This window comes from Mustelus asterias, chromosome 23 (genome assembly GCF_964213995.1).
Source record: "Mustelus asterias chromosome 23, sMusAst1.hap1.1, whole genome shotgun sequence".
In the NCBI taxonomy this organism is placed as follows: Eukaryota; Metazoa; Chordata; class Chondrichthyes; order Carcharhiniformes; family Triakidae; genus Mustelus; species Mustelus asterias.
The window spans coordinates 56,490,322-56,505,415 of record NC_135823.1 but is presented as its reverse complement, the minus strand read 5'-3'; the positions used below and the strand labels follow the sequence as shown (position 1 = coordinate 56,505,415).

The window sequence follows — 15,094 nt, the reverse complement described above, 5'->3', positions numbered from 1 at the left end:
TGTCAGTGTAGAATTACATGTATCCTCCATGTAGCCATTCCCCCGGTATGCACTATGTACAGTCCTCAGATTTCATGCAATATCAATAGAAAATATCTTACATGCTTTAGGAAGGAAAGAAAATCTCTCACCATCCAATACAAGCCTCCATTTCATTGAATCTCAGAAAAAGTGAATTCTGCCCTGTTAAAATATCTTGTGATGTTTTTAATTCCACTAGCTTGTGTCAACAAACCAGAAACAGCATCAAGGAGACAACCTGTTATTGCAACTCCAATTTGAAAGGACACGAATGAGTCAGGTCTGCAGTTTGCAGGAAGCAAAAGTGTGCAGGTTGGGCTTTCCAAGCCCAGAAGAAAATTTGGTTCTTTGTGTATCAGATGCTGCTCCGGGTAATTACTTCACTGCAAAATGTGAAAAATGGTGTTCCACAAGAATCAGTACTGGAACCACTGAGGTTTAATATTATACAGAAAGGATTTTGTGAAGAAAATATTATTTTTATATTTATGGAGTTTATTGGGTTATTCAGTGAAGCAGGCTTGTGGAGAGTGTGTGTGTGTTTGTTTGTGTGTGTGTGTGACTAATTTAATTAAACTGAAGAGTTGGGCTACATGGTTTAGAACATCAAAAGAATTGGGTGTGAAATGCAAGTGCATTGGGCAAAGCTGGATGCTCTACAGGTAAACAGGACATGGGTAGAAATTTGCATTAGGAGATGAAGAAGGTTAGTTGTGTTTAGTTGTTTCAAAGGGAAGTTTAAAAAAAAGTTTACAGATGGAGTTCAGAGTTTTCAGCTGGTCATAAATAAATAAGGCAAAGTTATTAAACTTTTTATTTTACCCAAAAGCGGTTGTCATAAGGAAAACATGAAAGGTTTTTACATCTAGGGAAAGGTACAATTCAAGATAGGATAACGACAATGTGAAAAGCTGAAAGAACAAGAACATATTTAAAGAGGGGTTGGGAGCTACATTTGGAGTGGCCATGTAGGAACCTCTGAAGTGTGCTCAGTGCTTGGAGAGAGCTGCGAAAAGAAGTAAAGTGAAGCAGTTTTTAGCCAATCGAGAAAGTATCTATTCGTTTTTTTTGCAGAAAGCAGGGTTTTTTAAAAAAATGTTTTTGGAATTTTCCACAGCAGGCTGGGAGTGAGAGAGGAGCCTTGGGACATTTCTTCCCTACAGCAACTGGTGGGTGTGCCTTGTGGTAATATTACTGGATTTTATATAGATTAAATATCTATAAGGACTGTTGCCTAAAGGGGTGTTCATTTGTGACTATAACCAAGTAGGAACCTTTTGGGGAAATGTCTTGTAAGACAAATTTCAACTGTGTAAATGTAATCTTATGTGTTTAAGTTTTATTTTGTTTTGTTAATAAATGTTTTATTATTTAAAATCTTCAAAAGTGTTCGAATTGAATTTGATTTTGAATTTGTGCCTCCCGACTTCAGTAAACATGAAGTAAAAGTTTATTTATTAGTCACAAGTAAGGCTTACATTAACACAGCAATGAAATTACTGTGAACTTCCCCTAGTACTCTTCTCTTAATCGACATAATCTTCTACATAATCTTCCACATAATATTTTTTGAGTAAAATTTAAATAGAAAATAGTTGTGATAGCTTGCCAAGTTTACCTTTGGGATTTGGTGGGCACTTATCACCTGCTGGATTGCAACAATTTGGAATCAGGAATTGGAAGTATAACTTCAAAAGTTGTGGACAATAGCAAATTAGGGCGAAGGGACTGGTTAGTTTGGATGGCTGTCATGTAGATTAATGCCAACAGCACAAGGTTCAGTTCCCATTCTGGTTGTGATAGACTTGGCGCCTGCCTCTGTGCCCTACCCATAATAAAAATTTATGGCATTTTCTTATGACTCAGCAAATAAATGCTAAGGACTTGCCTTCAGGCAGAGAACTGAAGATGACCTAATTGGGAATAGAGTTAATACAGAGGAAGACTACAACAAAATACAGGACAATCTTAATCAACTTGCTAAATGGGTGGGTAATTGACAAATTAACTTCAATATTGGTAAGGGGAGGCAATGGCCTAGTGGTATTATTGCTGGACTATCAATCCAGAAACTCAGCTGATGTTCTAGGGACCCGGGTTCAAATCCTGCCACGGCAGATGGTGGAATTTGAATTCAATAAAAAATATCTGGAATTAATGATCCACCCATCTGGTTCACTAATGTCCTTTAGGGAAAGAAATCTACCGTCCTTACCTGGTCTGGCACGTGTAGGCCTCCAGAGCTATGGCAATGTGGTTGACTCTCAACTGCTCTCCAAGGGCAACTAGGAATGGGCAATAAATGTTGATCAGCCAACGACACCCATGTCCCACGAATGAATAAAAAAAAATATGAGTTGGTACCTTTTGATAGGAAGTTTAAGGAGAGCATATACCTTTTGGAAAATGCCTAAATGGGGCAGAGGAGCAAAGAGATCTGCAGGTATCAATACATCAATCACTAAGTAGCAATGCCGCTACCTCGGCAAAGCAGCCAGCATAATTAAGGACCCCACGCACCCCGGACATTCTCTCTTCCACCTTCTTCTGTTGGGAAAAAGATACAAAAGTCTGAAGTTACGTACCAACTGACCCAAGAACAGCTTCTTCCCTGCTGCTGTCAGACTTTTGAATGGACTTACCTCGCATTAAGTTGACCTTTCTCTACACCCTAGCTATGACTGTAACACCACATTCTACACTCTCTCCTTTCCTTCTCTATGAACGGTATGCTTTGTCTGTATAGCGTGCAAAAAACAATACTTTTCACTGTATGTTAATGCATGTGACAAAAATAAATAAAATCAAATCAAAGCAGAAACATTGTGTAAAGTTTGTTTAGAACTTTGGTTAGCCCAAATTTGGAATGCTGTGAACAGTTCCAGTCTCCATATCGTAAAAGTATGCAGAGACACTAAAGAGAGCACAAAAAGGAGTTACCAGCATGATGCCAGAACTGAGCGGTTTTACCTATCAGGAGAGACTGATAGTGGGTGATAGAGACTGGCTGGGGTGCTTTACTCTGGAACAAAAAATAAAGAACAAAGAAAAACACAGCACAGGAACAGGCCCTTCAGCCCTCCAAGCCCGTGCCCTGACTAAACTAAAAAAAACCTTCTGCCTTTACTTAGTCCGTATCCCACTATTCCCTCCCTATTCATATATCCATCCAGATGCCTCTTAAATGTTGCTAATGTGCCTGCTTCCACCACCTCCTCTGGCTGCGCGTTGCAGGCACCCACCACTCTCTGCATGAAAAACTTCCCTCGCACATCTCCCTTAAACTTTCCCCTCTCACCTTGAACCTGTGCTGCCTTGTAATTGACACTTCCACCCTGGGAAAAAGTCTCTGACTATCCCCCCTGTCTGTGCCTCTCATCATTTTGTGGACCTCTATCAGGTCTCCCATCTTTCCAGTGAAACTAGAAAAAAGTAAAATGAAAAATGACCATTTTGAGGTCTTCAAGGCTATGAATGGATTTTTTTGTTGTGAATCAGTACCCCCAGATCTCTCTGTTCCTCTCTAATAGCTTTCCTCACAAAAACTGGAAAAATTGATCTTGTATCGCACTTTAAATTAATTTGGGAAAACAGGACCCTTCAGTAGCATCACAGCTTACACAAGATGCATTTGGACTTTCAATATGAAAAGATACGGTACCCAAACAAAACCTCTCTGTCTGAATCATATCCTCAGTTGAAAGAAGATAAGGTGCTCTAATCATCCTCTCGCTGTGAGTCAGAAGATTCTTCTCAAGTTAAAATTGAATACTTGAAAATATTTTACCGGTGAAATCTTATCTCTAATCAAGTTAGGAAATATATGTCTTGGCCTGTTTTTGAAATAATTTGCAGGGAATAAACAAAGCATAAATATATACAACTTGATAGAAAATACATTTTGGTGAATGCACACATTCAGACAGCTTTATCCCTCTGTCGCTGTCTCTCTGGAATGGTAAATCATAGAATCATAGAATCCCCACAGTTACAGAAGGAGGACCATCGAGCTTGCACCTACAACAATCCCATCCTGGTCTTATCCCCATAACCCCACGTATTTATCCTACTAGTTCCTCTGACATTAAGGGGCAAAGTAGCATGGCCAATCCACCTAACCCGCACATCATTGGGAGGACACCAGACCACCCGAAGGAAACTCACACAAACATGAGGAGAACGTGCAAATTCCACACAGACTGTGACCTAAGACTAGAATTGAACCCAGGTCCCTAGCGCTGTGAGGCAGCAGTGCTAACCACTGTGCCACCGTACTGCCCATGATTGATGTAATAAAACAGTATTTTTTCTCATACCTAACAAAAGTCAAGTTAGTGATTTTTTTTGAGTCTTTGGGAAAGTCAAAGGAGAAAATGACCCCCCCTCCCCCACCAATCATGTTAAACATGCCTAAAAGAAACTGCACTGAATACCATTGCGAACAGTAAGACACACTTTAAGGAAATGCAATTTTACCAATAATTCTTGGTAGTTTGCATATTCCCGGCGGTATTTGAACAGGCAAACAGCTTAGCCTGCTCTTCAGCAAGGCCGTGTTGGGGAGATAGTCAGTCAACTGTTTAAAATGCTTTTTTTTAATGTTTATTTATTCGTGTCATAAGTAGGCTTACATTAACACTGCAATGAAGTTACCGTGAAAATCCGCCAGCCGCCACACTCCGGTGTCTTTTCGGGTACACTAAGGGAGAATTTAGCATGGCCAACGCACCTAGCCACCATGTCTTTCCGACTCTGGAAGGAAACCGGAACACCCGGGGGAAACCCACGCAGACACGGGGAGAATGTGCCCGCACAGCCAGTGACCCAAGCCGGGAATCAAACCCGGGTCCCTGGCGCTGCGAGGCAGCAATGCTAATCACTGTGCCACCGTGCTGCCCAACTGGAAGACTCTGGCTGCTGATGCAGGATCACAAAGACTGAGCAGGATGCCCAGAGCAAGCGGCCTCAGTGAGGCATTGTGCTGTAGCCAGTGGGAATCATCAAACTGAATACGAGTCGGGGCGTGTTGGTCCTGGGAGAGGCTTAGCATTGCTATAGAAAATCAGCATGATTATCTGCGATTGCTGCATCAGATGATAATTCAACCTGAAAGAGAGAAAAAGCCTACAGTCGCATCAAGTTTCTAAATTTCACAGAATCCCCACAGTGCAGAATGAGGCCATTCGACCCATCGAGCCTACACCAACATTCCCACCCAGGCCATATCCCCAAAACTAGGGGGGGAAGGGAACAATGGTTGGAACCAATTGACGGGGGTGGGGTGAGAAGTGCGAACTCTGATCAGGGATGGGGAAGGGTGCCCCTGAGACTGTGGTGGGCTGGGGGGGGGGGGGGGGGGGGGCGGTGGATTTACATATGTTCTAATCGGGGCGTCCTTTAAGGGTGGTGCCCCGATCTCTGTGCAGCCGGGTTTTTGTCGGTGTATTGAGGGGAGGTGATGTCCCAGTGTTATTATCACTAGATTATTAATCCAGAAACTCAGCTAATGTTCTGGGGATCCAGGTTCGAATCCTGCCACTGCAAATGGTGGAATTTGAATTCAATGAAAAATATGTGGAATTAAAAACCTATGGATGGCCATGAATCAATTGTTGATTATTGTAAAAACCCATCTGGTTCACTAGTGCCCTTCAGGGAAGGAAATCTGCTGTCCTTACCTGGTCTGGCCTACATGTGACTCCAGAGCCACAGCAATGTGCTTGACTCTCAATTGCCCTCCAAGGGTAACTAAGGACGGGGAATAAATGCTGGCCTAGCCAGTGACGCTCATGTCCCACGAATACATAAATAACTAAAACCACAATCGGAGTCATCCCTGCCCCCCAGCAATCTCGCTAGCATCCCCTGCTCCTCTATCTACTGATTACACACTTCAACCAGATGAAATCGAAGTTCTCAGCCGAGGGCTCAATTTCTGCCTCACCACCAAAATAGACCCCATCAGTCTCGCAGCGGACACAGAGGAATTCATCAGGCGAATGAGGCTGCGGGAGTTCTTCCACAAACCCCAAGAGGCCAACAGCGAACATAATGAGACAGCCAATGAACCGGAACAACCGACAGAACGATCCGCGGTGCAACAACCGAAGAGGAAAGAGTCGAATTGGACTCCACCGGAAGGCCGCTGCCCTTGACTCGACATGTATGCCCAAGCCGTCAGGAGGTGCGCCAATGCCAGATTCATCAGCTGCACTCACAAGACAGCCCTGAAAATCACCCAAGCACAACGCAACGCCATCCGTGCTCTCAAGACCAACTGTAACATTGTCATCAAACCAGCAGACAAAGGAGGGGCCATCGTCATACTGAACAGAATGGATTACTGCAAAGAAATGTACCGACAACTGAACAACGAGGAACACTACAGACAGTTACCCGCAGATCCGACCAAAGAACACACCCATCAACTCAACAGACTGATCAAGATCTTTGATCCGGAACTTCAGAGCAATCTCCATGCTCTCATCCCACATACTCCCCGCGTTGGAGATCTCTACTGCCTCTCGAAGATAGACAAGACCAACACACCCGGCCGTCCCACCGTACCGGGCAATGGGACCCTGTGCAAGAATCTCTCCGGCTACGTTGAGGGCATCCTGCAACCCATTGTACAAAGAACCCCCAGCTTTTGTTGCGACACTACGGACTTCCTACAGAAACTCAGCACACATGGAGCAGTTGACCCAGGAGCACTCCTCGTCACAATGGATGTCTCGGCACTCTACACCAGCATCCCTCACAACGATGGCATTGTTGCAACTGCCTCAGCACTCAACGCCGACAACTGCTAATCTCCAGATGCAATTTTACAACTCATCCGCTTCATCCTGGACAACAATGTCTTCACCTTCAACAACCAGTTCTTCATCCAGACACACGGAACAGCCATGGGGACCAAATTCACACCTCAATATGCCAACATCTTCATGCACAGGTTTGAACAAGACCTCTTCGCCGCACGTGACCTTCAACCGATGCTATACACTAGATACATCGATGACATTTTCTTCCTTTGCACTCATGGTGAACAATCACTGAAACAACTATATGATGACATCAACAAGTTCCATCCCACCATCAGACTCACCATGGACTACTCTCCAGAATCGGTTGCATTCTTGGACACACGCATCTCCATCAAGGGATGGTCACCTCAGCACTTCACTGTACCGCAAGCCCACGGATAACCTCACGATGCTCCACTTCTCCAGCTTCCACCCTAAACACGTTAAAGAAGCCATCCCCTACGGACAAGCCCTCCGAATACACAGGATCTGCTCAGATGAGGAGGATTGCAACAGACACCTCCAGACGCTGAAAGATGCCCTCATAAGAACAGGATATGGTGCTCGACTCATCGATCGACAGTTCCGACGCGCCACAGTGAAAAACCGCACCGACCTCCTCAGAAGATAAACACGGGACACGGCAGACAGAGTACCCTTCGTCGTCCAGTACTTCCCTGGAGTGGAGAAGCTACGACATCTTCTCCGGAGCCTTCAACATGTCATCGATGAAGACGAACATCTTGCCAAGGCTATCCCCACACCCCCACTTCTTGCCTTCAAACAACCGCACAACCTGAAACAGACCATTGTCCGCAGCAAACTACCCAGCTTTCAGGGGAACAGTGACCACGATACCACACAACCCTGCCACAGCAACCTCTGCAAGATGTGCCGGATCATTGACATGGATGCCATCATCTCACGTGAGAACACCATCCACCAGGTACACGGTACATACTCTTGCAACTCGGCCAATGTTGTCTACCTGATACGCTGCAGGAAAGGATATCCCAAGGCATGGTACATTTGGGAGACCATGCAGACGCTACGACAATGGATGAATGAACACTGCTCGACAATCACCAGGCAAGAGTGTTCTGTTCCTGTTGGGGAACACTTCAGCGGTCACGGGCATTCAGCCTCTGATCTTCGGGTAAGCGTTCTCCAAGGCAGCCTTCACGACACACGACAACGCAGAGTCGCTGAGCAGAGACTGATAGCCAAGTTCTGCACACATGAGGACAGCCTCATCCGGGATCTTGGGTTCATGTCACACTATCTGTAACCCTCACGACTTGCCTGAGCTTGCAAAATCTCACTAACTGTCCTTTCTGGAGACAATACGCATCTCTTTAACCCGTGCTTAACACTCTCTCCACTCACATTGTCTGTACCTTTAAGACTTGATTACCTGTAAAGACTCGCATTCCAACCATTATCTTGTAAATTGAGTTTGTGTCTTTATATGCCCTGTTTGTGAATAGAACTCCCACTCACCTGATGAAGGGGCAGCGCTCCGAAAGCGTGTGGCTTGTGCTACCAAATAAGCCTGTTGGATTTTAACCTGGTGTTGTGTGAGACTTCTTACTGTGCCTCTATCTACTCCCAGCTGCCACCACATACAAATGAATTCCGCCTCCCCCCCCGCCACCCCCATGAGGCTCCTACTGCCTCCCCTCCCACCCCGCCCTGGCACAGATTTCCAATACGGCAAAACGGCATCTCCACATCAGATTTCCAATGCCAGGTTGACACAGGCATGGTTCCAACCTGGCAGTGCCAATCTGTGCCAAGGGGCAGTGCTGGGGGCATTGCCAGGCCACAGCACTTTCTAGGTGAAGGTCGAGGTGAACATGTTGTAAACCGGGCTGAAGTCACATCACGTTGGCATGGTGTCAATATATAGCAGTGTGGGGGTCAATATCTGGCAAGGGGATGGATTAATGATGCTCAAATTTATAGAAATGATGTAAAGTTGGGTGTGAACCTGATGTTGTGCCGAAACATGAGGTCATGCATTTTGGTCGGGAAAATGGGAAGGCGACTTATTATCTAAATGGGGAGAGACTTCGGGTGCTCTGGTGCAGAGGGATCTGGGTGTCCTCGTTCATGAGTCACAGAAAACTAGCACGCAAGTACAGCAGATAATAAAGAAAGCAAATGGAATGTTGGCTAAAGGAATAGAATATAAAGGTAGGGAAGTATTGTTTGCAACAATACAAGGCATTGGTGAGGCCGCACCTGGAGTATTGTGCACAGTTTTGGTCCCCTTATTTGCAGAAAGATGTAGTGGAATTGGTGGCAGTTCAGAGGAGGTTCACTAGATTGATTCCAGAGATGAGGAGTTTGTCGTATGAAGAGAGATTGAACAGTTCAGGCCGATACTCTCTGGAATTAAGAAGAATATGGGGAGATCAAATTGAGGTATACAAGATGATAAAAGATATGGATAAAGTAGACGTGGAGCGGCTGCTTCTCTTGTGGGGCATTCTAGGATGAGAGGTCATAGTCTTAGGATAAGGGGAAGCAAATTTAAAACAGAGTTGAGGAGAAACTACTTCTCCCTCAGTGTTATGAATCTGTGGAATTCGCTACCCCAAAATGCGGTGGATGCTGGGACAGTGAGTAAATTTAAGGAGGAGTGAGACAGATTTTTAATTGGTAATGGGTTGAAGGGTTATGGGGAGAAGGCAGGAAAATGGGGATGAGGAACATATCAGCCATGATCGAATGGCAGAGCAGACTCGATAGGCTGGATGGCCTAATTCTGCTCCTATATCTTATGATCTTATGAACTTATAAAAGATCAGCGGTGAGATCTATGATTTCCATATCTTGAGCCCTCGCTGGCATTCACACGGGCGGTGAGCGTGAGCTCAACATTACCTCCAATGTATCATTCTGCTGCTAAGTTGGAAAAGTCTTTAAATTTGTCTAACCCTTTTAAGGCTATAGACCTCAAGCTCCTGAACCTGAGGTCAATTGGACAGTAATTATTGTCAGTGCGGGAAGTTTGCCAATCAGAAGGTGCTCATAAATATTCAGCTCCTGGTTACAAGAAACTGACACGTAACAACTAGTCACAGTCAGAGGTTTCTTAGCAGACAAGGGTATATTTACAGGCCAGTGAAAAGCAAGAATGAACATTCACACTACATTCCTTATATGTTTTTATTAGGCAGGTATTAATTCATTGATTTTATCTTTTGGCAGTTCTGTGCCTTTCTCACAACAGACAAAAGTGAGGTTTCTTACTAAATAACAAGCCTTTGATGGTCTTGCATAGAACTGAAACGTAATTGCTTTTGCAACATCTCGACATTGCAGGATCGCAACTTCTGCACCACATATCAAAGCCTCGCACAAGAATTGCAAGGTTATCTCTGAAAATTAGAATCTTTGAAAGGGATTATCATATTGGGGAACAAGCTAACGGCTTCACGTTGTTAAACCCAGGGCAGAAATGCAAGAACTTTATTCAAATGTCCGTCTGATAAGGGAAAAGAACATTTGAAAGCCGTAACCTTCAATGTGTCCTTTCTATGAAAGAGATACTTCTGTCTGAAGTTCTCATTAGTTACAGCGTTGCTGCTTCAATATTAATATTGCATCATACACCCATCTGAGGTGAAGGTAAAATTAAGGCCATTTTCAAAAAAACGCAAGTTTTAATTCAAAAAATAAATTGGGGTCTGATTATTATTGACTGTCAAATGTTATTCCAGTTGAGAATTATCTGGGCGGCTTTGGAAATTTACAGCTCACTTTTAGTGATTTGCCCTTTGTCCCATCGACCTCTTTGAAGTGGGTGCAAAAAATGCCATGGCCACTATTTGAAGATGAGCAAGGCCCGTTCTCCCTGGTATCCTGACCAACATTTATTCCTCAAAACCTCATCACAATAAAGAGATGATCTAACGTTGGCACGGTGGCACAGTGGTTTGCATTGCTGCCTCACAGCGCCAGAGGCCCGGGTACAATTCCAGCCTCGTGTCACTGTCTGTGTGGAGTCTGCACGTTCTCCCCGTGTCTGCGTGGGTTTCTTCCGGGTGCCCCGGTTTCCTCCCACAGTCCAAAGATGCGCAGGTTAGGTGGCCATGCTAAATTGCCTCTTAGTGTCACGAAGATTGGCAGGGTAAATACATGGCGATAGGGCCTGGGTGGGATTGTTGTCGGTGCAGGCTTGATGGGCTGAATGGCCTCCTTCCGCACTGTAGGGATCCTATGATTCTATAATCTGGCTGCAGCACATATTTTATTACATCAGCAACTGCACTTAAAAGAACTTTGTTCATCGAAAAGTGCTTTGGGAACTTACGAAGTTGTGAACGACGCAATAAAAATGTAAGCTCCTTCCTTCACAACAGGTTGCCGCACTTCCTAATAAATTTTAAAACTTAAAAAAGTATCAAGTGATCATTAAAACCAGCTAAAGTAACAGGCTCTGATCTGATCTCATGTTCTTGTCCTGGTCAACACAATAGGCACCAAACATAGATCTTTAGTGGCAGGGTACAGGGTGCTCTGAAGTATTTTGAATAGAGTAAAGGTAAGGTAAAGTTGCCATAGTCCCATAGGCTGCTCTCCCCTGAGGATCATCACACCTCAGAGCAAGGGGTAAGGTGGGGACCAGCTGAATAACCTCAACCGGAACAGGAATTGAATCCACGCTGTTGACATTGCTCTGCATCACAAACCAGCCAACTGAGCTCACTGACCCCATAGGCTCATCATTGACACATTTTGAAAGAATTCCTTCACCAGGCATTAGGCCCCCTAATGTACCTATTCACGGGGCGCGACACATTTTTAAGCATCTACTTGTGATGCAGGCCAACCCACGGCCATATTGCTTTGTCCCGATTCACATAGCAATATTAAACATCTAAAAGTGGCTTTGGGGTACAGATTGTTACGTGCTGTGTCCATTTTCCACGTGTGAAACAGACATACAGGGCGGGATTTTCCGGCCGCGCTCGCCCCGAAACCAGAAAATCCCACCCGAGGTCAACAGATTTTTGTATGGTGTGCCCCCTGCCCACTACGATTGCCATGGCGGACAGGATGGGAAAATTCCCCCCCATACAATGCATTCCAATTATGACCTCAAGATGTTTTCACAACAATTTTACTTGATTGCATTTGTTGTAAATATCTTACAAGAGCAAATTAAACAGAATGGAACATTTCACTATTCTGATAAATCACTGGGGCTTATATCTACCTTTAATTCGGGTAAAACTAGGTTCAGTCTAGTTCAGGATCAAAGAACAGCTGAATAGTTACGACAGATGATTGCTCCCTGTAAAATCTGGTTTCCTTGGGATTACAGAGCGTTCGGTGGGGAAACAGATTGCTTTGAGTGATGTTTTTCTATGCACGACAGGTGTTCTTTCATGCCCATCTCCTCGGTGCGGCTGGCAAACTACATCTGAAGCTGCACTTGAACGGAAGCAATAAACAACTTAGCAACTTACGTGTTCATTTCCTTGCTGCGTTGTGGAGCTGCTGGAGTGAACAGTCTTCATACTGACTGTGGTTACGAGGTTTTCATCCTGTGTCTTGGTCCCACCGTGTGAATCCGTGAAGAAAAAGACTTCATCTGGGCATGAGTTGGGCCAGGAGAGGATTTCTTGTTTATCCACACAGCAGCGCACCAGAAAAAAGACTACCTAAAATATCCAATCATGCCACAGAGAAGGAGGCCCTTCAGCCCATCTTGCCTGCGTTGGCTCTTTGTAAGAGCTCTCCAGTGAAACCCAATCCCCTTTCTCAATAATCCTGCAAATTCCGAGGAATTTATCCAATTCCCTTTTGAAAGTTGCTGTTGAATCTGCTTCTACAATCATCCGGGCAGTGTATTCCAGATCACAACAACTCATTATGTAAAAAATATCTTCGCATCTCCCCATTCTCTCTCTCCCTCTCTTTCTGCTGGTAGCCACCCTTGCCAGGAGATCGGCTGTCATGGTATATCACACTCATCTGTCTTGTGCCATCCTCACCCATCCACAGTAGCTCATCTGCAACCACTCTGTGATATCTGTCACCCAACTACATCAAGGTTTTTCTTCCACCTCGTGATCTCTGTAGCTTGAAGCTCTGATCAATGGTCAAAAAAAATTCCAAATGGGCGTCACTTTTGGGACTGCTTTCTCCGCTTGCAAATTCAAGCATTGCTTCTTGAAGTCAGTATATGGTATAAGGCCTCTATTTTCGTTCAAAGCTTATTTATTAGTGTCACAAGTCGGTTTACATTTATTAACACTGCAATGAAGTTACTGTGAAAAATCACCTAGTTACCACACTCTGGCGCCTGTCAAGTACACTGAGGGAGAATTTAGCATGGCCAATGCACCTAACCAGCACATCTTTCGGATTGTGGGAGGAAACCGGCCGGAGCACTCAGAGGAAACCTATGCAGACACAGGAAGAACGTGCAGATTCTGCACAGACAGTGACCCAAACTGGGAATTGAACCTGGGTCCCTGGCGCTGTGAGGCAGCAGTGCTAACCACTGTGCCACCATGCCGCTCTATTTAATGTTCTTATTTAATGTCTTTATTTAATGTCCAGATTTCTGAGAAACACAGGAAAATGGATAAAATGTAGCATTTATGAGTTTTTCCCTTGTTACATAGAACATAGAACATTCAAGTTGCGTTTTCATTGTTCTCTTGCTGTTAACACAACTCTCACCTTCACTAAATTACTTCTGCTATCTCTATCCTTCTGACTTGGGCACCACACCATCATCTTCAGTTATCATTTTGTCCAAAGTTAACTTATCTACATGTTTCAATGTGACACTATCCAATATTCACTGCCGTTTCGTCCAGTGTATTCATTCTGACTACCATTGTTTTTGTGTTTTTGGTGTTCACATATTCTAAGCTTCTAGATTTTACTTGATATTTTGCAGGGACGCTTCTGATTCTGCCTCCAATTTATACCCTTGGATTTTGTGACGATACTGTGCCTTTAAGAAATGTATTTGTGTCATATTTCTTGTACAGGTTTTTTTTAGCAGTCAGTTCTAGGTATCGGTGTCCCTTTGTCCATAACTGGTAGTCTACAAGTTGATACCGCAGAAGCATAATTGGTCCCAATTGCTGGAATGTTTGTTTTTAATCTGGGCTAATGCAGTGTTGTTATTTTTGTGTATTCCCCTGGGATCTTTCAGAATGGGCTTGATAAGATTGATTGACAGGAAAAGTTAAGTGACTGGGCAGGGCTGGGCTCACAGAGAGAAACAAGCTTAGTTGCTGCTTGGGAGCTGTAAAGAGAAGTAGCTCTTCCTCTCTCTGAAGATTGGAGACTGGGAGAGGTCTCTTATTCTTGTCTTTCTTTGAAGTTCTGTTGTTTGAAGTTAGAACTTTCCCTGGAGACTGCTGTATGGGAGTCAGAAGACAGACATCTTTCTGGCTCTCTGTCCAGACGTGTTAAAAGGCTGGAAACCTAGCATCCATGTGAGCTATATGTTTAGTGCTAACTGGTTATGAAGAAGGGTGAATGCCTGTGAGGATGTTGCTTAAATTGGATCTAAGAGATAGATAGCTGTTAAGAATCAAACCTTGTCATGTTTGAGTATTTCAACTGGTAAAAGTTATGCTCATCCTTTTCGTTATATTTTAACTGTGTTCTTAAGTAAAGTTTGGTTTAATCAAAGCTTCCTAGTGGATAAACAGAATCACACCAGGAGCGAAAACACCTTAGGCTTACAGTAATGTCAAGATCAGATTAGGTTGGGGTTTAGGCTAACTTCATAATAAACCTTGGAGTTTCTGATCTGGTCCCTAAGATTTTTCATCGATGTCTCTGAATACTTGCTCTGTGTACAAGTTTGAAAAATCCTGGCGACAGTACACAGCCATGTTGTAATCCACTCTTCACTTGAGATGCAGTTGAATTTCCATCTTTTAGTCTTTTTATTTACCAATTAAATCTGTGCCCTCTGGTAACCTGCCCACCTTAGCTTGAATATTATCTTGAATAATACACTGCTAAATCTTCATGTTGCCAGCATCAACACAGGCTTTCAGACTCAAAAATGCAGAAGGGAAAATATACAAGTTTGCTTTAGTAACAGATAATCTTCAGCAAATGTGATTTTGTCCATTGATCATAGAATCCCTGCAATGCAGAAGGAAGCCATTCGGCCTACTGAGTCTGCACCATCTCTTTGACAGAGCACCTTATCCAGGCCCTATCCCCGTATCCCCACCTACACAGCTTCGGAAAATAAGGGGCAATTTAGCATGGCA

At 44.0% G+C, this 15,094-nt stretch overlaps 1 protein-coding gene across 1 annotated transcript in view; it reads left to right on the top strand.

Moving 5' to 3' along the window:
* Positions 1–287: 287 nt before the first annotated feature.
* LOC144510395 (GRB2-related adapter protein-like) overlaps positions 288–15,094 on the top strand; it is a 112,585-nt gene continuing 97,778 nt past the window's right edge. The window contains exon 1 of the mRNA XM_078239836.1: positions 288–392. Coding sequence (XP_078095962.1) covers positions 381–392 — 12 coding nt within the window. The 5' untranslated portion in view covers positions 288–380. The remainder of the gene's footprint in view (positions 393–15,094) is intronic.